This window comes from Myxine glutinosa, chromosome 7 (genome assembly GCF_964187855.1).
Source record: "Myxine glutinosa chromosome 7, kmMyxGlut1.1, whole genome shotgun sequence".
Lineage (NCBI taxonomy): Eukaryota > Metazoa > Chordata > Myxini > Myxiniformes > Myxinidae > Myxine > Myxine glutinosa.
In genome coordinates, this window is record NC_136267.1 from 93,229,530 (window position 1) to 93,237,428 (window position 7,899).

At 38.7% G+C, this 7,899-nt stretch overlaps 1 protein-coding gene across 6 annotated transcripts in view; it reads right to left on the bottom strand.

Annotated features, from left to right (window-relative positions):
- The window catches only part of LOC137431420 (integrin beta-1), a 125,200-nt gene that overhangs the window by 23,280 nt on the left and 94,021 nt on the right, over nt 1–7,899 (bottom strand). For all 6 annotated transcript variants that reach the window (XM_078781999.1, XM_078782001.1, XM_068122719.2 and 3 more), the window contains 3 exons: nt 3,297–3,437; nt 2,720–2,922; nt 2,355–2,596 (listed from right to left, as the gene is read on the bottom strand). In XM_078781999.1, the coding sequence (XP_078638125.1) occupies nt 2,355–2,596; nt 2,720–2,922; nt 3,297–3,437 (586 nt within the window). The remainder of the gene's footprint in view (nt 1–2,354; nt 2,597–2,719; nt 2,923–3,296; nt 3,438–7,899) is intronic.

A 7,899-nucleotide genomic window follows, 5' to 3' on the forward strand; every position in this document is an offset into this window, starting at 1 on the left:
CCAAGATGGCGGCCGAACCACGTGACCTATGACGTCATCAATATTTTTTCTGCACCAATTTATGCCTAAAGGACGCTCAAGAAATTTCATCTTGATCGGATGAAGTTTTGTACTTGTCGAATTATGACGTCATAATTGAGGCACCTATGACATCATCATTAACATATTTTATTCCCCATGGAGAGTTCTTTACAATAAGCCATGTCTCAATTTTTTTCAATTCAGCACTTTCGGAGATATAGAGGTGCAAATTTTTTCGGTTTTTCCAAGATGGCGGCCGAACCACGTGACCTATGGCGTTATAATTATCATTAAAACATTCTACAGGTGGAGTTGCACCTATGGTGAAAATTTCCTGTCGATCGGACCAACGGTTGCAGAGAAAATCATATTTATTCTGTGCGGACAAACAGACAGATAGACAGACAGACAGACAAATAAACGGACTCAAATGCAATACCCTTTCCTCTGGCGAGGGTAAAAACACTGAAGCCGTTGAAAAACCTGGCAGTCTCGGGCAGGGCAGTAGCGGACGGGTTGATAAGGGTTATTTGTACTAATATGACTTTGCCCTTTGACATTTTGATCAAATTATTAATTCGTCTTCAACATATTGTCATAATAAGGCTTTGTTGAAAATTTAATGACAAAAGCTCAAAAAAGTTATGGCCAAGACAGACAGACAGACACACATGGAAGCGATTGCAAACCCCTGTCTCCTGCTATGTGGGGGACAGGCTAATATAGGTGACGTCTACGTCATGGCAATATGGCCAAGAAGACGAAACCTACAAAATTGCTTTCCAACAGCTTATGAGACCTTTTACCAATCGATATTCCTGAACACGGTTTATTTTATTATCCCAGTTTTGTAAGGCAAACCATAACCGCAATTGTGATGAGAAACGTGTATGCTGTTTTACCAAAAATATTGAGAAGGCATTGATAAACTTGAAATGAAGTATCCAAATATGCATATTTCTCCCCACAATGCAAAGGAATATGATTCTTTGCAAAAGATGTGTTATTATGACATTTTGGCCAATACTGTGCATCTGTCTTTGATGCACTACTTGGTTTAGGACTCTTCGGTATATTAGCTTCTTTTTGTTTTTTTTGGTATACAAGATCGAGGCTCATGTAAGAGCTAACATTAATCACAAAAAAACAAACTGACCCATAAAACATATGATAAAGGGAGCGGGAGACAAGATGGGGAGAGAGAGGGAAGCACACAAGTACAACAGTAGAGAACAGGGAAATAAGATCTGTGGGAGGGAGAGGGATTGGGGGGAGGAGGCACGGGAAGAGGGGGTGGGGGGTGGGAGAGGTAAAAAAAAAAACACATGGACTGCGAGGACTTCCAGGAAAGAAGTCGGAATTTCAAAAAAGTGGATCTGGGGTGAATTAACGGGGGTAGAAAAGATCAAGGTTTTGGATGGGGGAAGATAAGAGATGGTGGTGAACAGCTGTTTTAAAGACCTGGAGGGAGGTGTGGGATTGAAGTGGGCTTGATAACACATGTTGTTATACTGCTCTCAGGAATTGGTTTGAGAACAACAATATTGAGAATCTGCAGAGATCAATCCCGAGCCTTGACTTAACCCCAATCAAACGACTCTGGAACCTGTGCAATGCTACCTGAGGGCTAGAGTCATTGGAGCCCAATCCACGACTGATCCTACGCTTGCTAAAAAGGAATGGTCCAATATTAAAACATTTGGTGCAAATTGTTTGTGGCAGTGACACCAAATTATAAATCTAATAAACGGCTGGGAATTTTAACCTGCATGTTTCCTTTCTGTCCGAATGCTCTTGGTAATGAAGTGTACATCCAAGGTGTTAAGACATTGATGTAATTCCCACATCTCTACCGGCACCTCCCAGTAAGGGCACAGGAAAATACAATTGGACTGACTTGACACGGATTGTTTGATTTTTATAGATGATATACTCCATGTTTCAGTAATCCTGAAAGTTGCTAATCGATGCTAACGTAGCCCATCAACTTGCTCTGACAATGTCATGTCACCTTCTATCTCTAACCTTGATATTATCTGGCCCTTCTTACTTGTATCTCACTATATCTTCCTTTCTCTCACCACTCCTCTCCATCCACATGCTTGCCCTTCCCTCCCATACATTGTCGGCCCATGGAAGAGTGAAAACCGTCCCAATGTCAGTACGTTAACCTTTTCTCCTTTGTCACGTCACTCATCCACAAGCCTAGGTTTTGTGTATAACCAGTCAACCAGCCAAAGTTGTGATCATGAACATACACACACAGAATGGACGACACACAATATTTTATGATGTGTTTGTTGAGTTTAGCACCGCTGGACACCATAACGCACCACCACAGATACGACCATTGGCGTGGTCGCATGTCAAGTTGTTGCATTCGCATAGCTTTCCCCAGATGACTTCCAATGGGTTTTCTCGTTTGTGGCAGAAACATTCTCCACAGATGCAGTCTCCTTTGCCACTGCACACCACACTGGAGGTGTTGTCCTTCTTACAGGAGGCCTCAACATCTTCACTGCTCACCTCGTTCTTGTCACACTCACACAAGCGGCCTACACGGCCAGGGTTGCACCTACAGAAGGCAATACGAGTTCCTGAGTTTGTTTGCATTGAACGTCTATACATACTTGAGCGCACCATGAATTAATTCAGCTATGATGATAATTTATCACAATGACACTGCAAGGTGTCTTACCTGCAAGCCCCACACTCCAATGTGCCATTCCCATGGTGACATTCCTCACTGTTGGGCTGCCCGTCTGCCTGGCACTTACACTGGCATATGAACTGTAGCTTCACTGTCACGTGCTCTTGGAATCCGAGAGAACGCATCTCTACAACTGCATCTTTACCATCATTGGGACAGCCACTGGTTATTGCCTCAATCTGAAACCGTACCTGCACGCATTGAGGGGGGGGGGGGGGGGGGGGGAGGGAGGTAGTGTCACAACATGACAACATGCCCTGGACCATCACTGTTGTCAATGGTGTAGTTTAAACAGAAAACTAATAATTAATTTCTGAAAACGTTGATTAAAAGTTTAAACAGACTCACAAAACCAAGTGGCTTTAGAGGAACTAGCTGCAGCTGTCATGATTACCTTATCTCATACAATGCATTCTGGGCAGTATAGTGCTTTCTTATTGCAGCTGCGACAGGTGACTCTCACAAAGCTTCTGAGTAAGGACCTTTTTCATCGAGCTGATGACACGTATTACACTGTGATTGGCTGTTCTAAGTGCAAAATCTTTAATGTTCTGGACAAACTCACTTCATCGCCAATCTGAATGTCCGAGCAGCTGTGACCCTTGTCACCTGTGTGTACATGGCCATGCTTGCAGAACGCTGTGTAGTGAAAGTGCACCCCAGCCGGCAGACGAGAGTTCTCCAGGATCACTTCTGAGGAGAGCTCCTGGAGACAGGTCAGAGGGGAATTGTGGCAAACATTTACTTTTCATTACATCACCTATGGTTTTTGTTTTTTTACATTACATCGCCTACACCATTTTTAATTATTTTGTAAAAAAAAATTCGAAAAAAATAAATTCCACTTTGACATCATTAAATAACCTATGTTTTTATGCATTACATTGTCTACACCATTTTTAATTACTTTGTAAAAATTTCTAAAATCATTAAAATTACACTTTGACATCATTACATCACTAATGTTTTTATGCATTCTTTGCCTGCACCATTTTTAATTATTTTGCAAGAATTTCTAAAAAAATTATAAACAAGTACAGATACATTCAAAGTACACCGCCCCCATGCCAAATAATCAAATATCCTACAGCGCGGCATTGCCGGGGCGCCTCCGGCGCCTCGCAATACCGCAGTGCAGCTCATAGAGGCTGCATTGGGAGGGAGAGGTGTACGCTAATTGATTGATTAATTGTATAATTAAAATCAATAAAAGATATCACAAAATATTTTCTTAATCAATTGGCTAATAGCATAACTAAACCACTAATGCTTCATCCGAAGATGTACCTTTTAGAAATTTAATGAAATGAGTCATTAATAAAAAATTAAATAATTAATTGATTAATCAATAAATAATTAATCAATTAATCAATAAATAATTAATCGATTAAATGATTAATCAATAAATCAAAAATATCCTTGATAGCCACATGACTTGGTCACTGTCATGTCCAAATATTAGCTTCCCAGCTCAAAAGGTGCCTTGGATATTGGCCAAATGAGAAAGAAAAGAAATAAATGATTAATAATGAAAATAAATAAATAATAATCATTAAAAAATTAAATTATTAATCAATTCAGTCACAGAACACATAAACCACCACCATTTCATCAGAATCTGTAACTGAAAAAAAAGTTTTTTTTTAAAGGAATTAATCGAATAATTAAATAATTAATCGATTAATTGATTAATTGATTAATCAATAAATCAAAAATATCCTTGATAGCCACATCACTTGGTCACTCATGTCCAAATATTAGCTTCCGAGCTCAAAAGGTGCCTGAGATATTGGCCAAATGAGAAAGAAAATAAATAAATGATGAATAATTATGAAAATAAATAAATAATAATCATAAAAAAATTAAATTATTAATCAATTCGGTCATAGAACACCTAAACCACCACCATTTCATCAGAATCTGTAACTTAAAAAAAAAAATTAGTCATTAATCGCATAATTAAATAATTAATCGATTAATTGATTAATTAATTAATTAATAAATCAAAAATAGCCTTTGCAGCCAAATCACCTGGTCATTGGCATGTCCAAATATCAGCTTCCTAACTCAAAAGGTGCCTGAGTTAATGGTCAGAAGAGAAAGGAAATTTGATTAATTAAATGACTTAATTAATCGCTAATAATTAAATAACTCCTCAATTAATTGATTAATCAAAAAACAAAAAATATAGTTTTTGAAAAAGGACTTGCTCACTATTGTGCCGAAATTTCAGCTTCCTAGCTCAAAGGATGGCTGAGATATCGCCCGGACAAACAAAAAGAAAAAAAACAACCAGAGTGAAAACTGAGTACTCCCTTTCAGCGTGCGTCACTGCCGAGCCCCCTTCGGTGCTCGGCAATGACGATTTGAAATGCCTGGAGATGGCATAGGCAAGGTGCGGTGTACAAAATTACACTTTGACATCATTACATCACTTATGTATTTTACATTACATTGCCGACACCATTATAAATTATTTTGTAAAAACTTCAAAAAAAAAAAAAAATTACATTGACATCATTACATCACTTGTGTTTTTACATTACATCACATATGTTTTTATGCATTATTTGCCTACCCCATTTAAAATTATTTTGGAAAAATTTCTAAAAAATAAAAATTACACTTTGACATCATTGCATCACTTATGTTTTTTTACATTACATCGCTGACACCATTTTTTAGTATTCTGTAAGAATTTCTAAAAAAAAAAATATATATATATATATATATATATATATATATATATATATATATATATATATTACACTTTGACATCATTACATCACTAATGTTTTTATGCATTCTTTGCCTGCACCATTTTTTATTATTTTGTAAAATTTCTGAAAAAATAAATTCCACTTTGACATCATTACAGCACCTATGCTTTTATGCATTCCTTTTCTACACCATTTTTAATTACTTTGTAAAAAATTCTAAAAAACAAATATTCCACTTTGAATCACATGTTCTTATGCATTACATTTGCCTACACCATTTTAAATTATTTTGTAAAAATTTCTTTAAAAATAACAATTCCACTTTGACAACATTACATCACGTATGTTTTTATGCATTCTTTGCCTACATCATTTTTAATTGTTTTGTAAAAAAATTCTAAAAACAAAAAAATTACACTGACATTATGGGTATTATGTGGAGATCACTATCAAAATATCTATTTAATCCAATGTAAATTCGGGCTGTAACAACAAAATGTGAAAAAATTCAAGGGGTGTGAATACTTTCTGAAGGCACTGTAGTTTTTGTCCATATCTCTCAATGGTTAAAATCACTTATATAATTCTGGTATCAGGATCCGGATCTTAAAATTTCGGTGTCAGGATCTGGATCTTCACCAAAATCTAATCAATTCATCCTTGTCTCACCCAAACTGTCCACCAAACTCATCAGGATATCTCAAACTGTTTGAGATATCCTGCTCACAGGCAAACAGACACACAGGGCAGGTGAAAACATCCTCCGTCCACCTTGGCTGGCGGAGGTAAATATGAACATCAATTATATTAATTGGTTTAATTTTGAACGACTACTCATTTTGAGGAAGCTCATTCCAGATCTGCTCAAACTAAGTAGTAACCCCTTAGGTCTTCATTCTACAAAGACCTTCCTGCAGCATCCATAAGACTTCAGAAGGAAACCACATTTTCATTATTTTAAGATGCTTATGCCTGTCTTGTCTGCTGGATGGTTCAGTAATTCACACCTCCAGGCCTACCTGCCTGACTCTTACTCCTCAAGTCCAATGTTGACAGTTGACTTCATTTTCCCAAGTATATTTAAAGGGAGCAAGTTAAAGTAATCTGCCTGATTAATGTAACTCCAGTTGTGCTGAAAACGGGCAAATGCTTTGACAGCAATTCGGTCGCTTTAAAAGAGTGTGTTCACTTTTGCGGGGAATGTGACGTGAGCAATGGTTTCGTGCCGTCGTGCCAAGGCCCTGAAGTGAGGAGACATATTGCTCATTTCGTAACAGCTCCGATCGCCCATACGAGACGCCCAGCTTCGATCGTCCAAGATATCAATTTCATCCAACCTGTTGTAAAATATGAGCGAAGCATCTGTAATATCAAAATGGAAATAGGACATCTGCATCACTGCAGGGCACCATGAAAATCTCATCATCTCAAAGCGGAGAGAGTCGATACACACAACCTGGTTTACACAACCTCGTACTCACAACCTGGTACACGCAACCTGGTACACACAATATGGTACACACAACCTGGTACACACAACCTGGTACGCACAACCTGGTACGCACAACCTGGTACGCACAACCTGGTACGCACAACCTGGTACGCACAACATGGTACGCACAACCTGGTACGCACAACCTGGTACGCACAACCTGGTACGCACAACCTGGTACTCACAACTTGGTACACACAACCTGGTGCACACAACCTGGTATACTCACAACCTGGTATACTCACAACCTCGCACACACAACCTGGTACATTCATTGAGCATCCAAATAGCATTCATTAAGTATGTGAAAACCTCCAGATTAAGGTGGTAAGTTGACCAAATACAGTACACAGCTGTTTTTCATTTCTACTTATTTAATGGCTCCAATTACTTCCACCTTCTTGTGGCTTGTGAGGTGGCTGGAGGGATTACATTGGCTCAAGTCTTTCACGAACCGAATGGCCAGTCCGGATGTTTGATTCGAGCTCATTTGGAATAATTTGTTCAGGGTGCCGGTGATAACTCACCTACTCTTCAGTGAATGAGACTGTGGGATCGTCCACTAACTAATGTTAGCAAACAGGCCACCTTGCTTAACGTCCATCACAGAGAAGGCATACTCATTGATCCAATCCTGCCTGTGAGACACCAATCCAACAATTATATAGTTAGGTAGGGAATCAAACATGGACGCCAGGTCAAAAGTATGTGTAGTACATCTGAACCATCTTGTGGGATGCAGTGCCGGTTTTGCAGCTGTTAAAATTATCTGTCATCATGATGTCACCAACCATCTATTGTTTTTAATTTATTATTCTATAATTTATCATATATTAGGGAAGCCTGGTGTTGGCTGAGTGGTTAGGGTGCCGGCTTGGGATCCGAGGATCCTGGGTTCGAATCCCGGTCGATCGCTGAATTAACACCAGGGGGGTTGACTCAGCCTGTCATCCTTC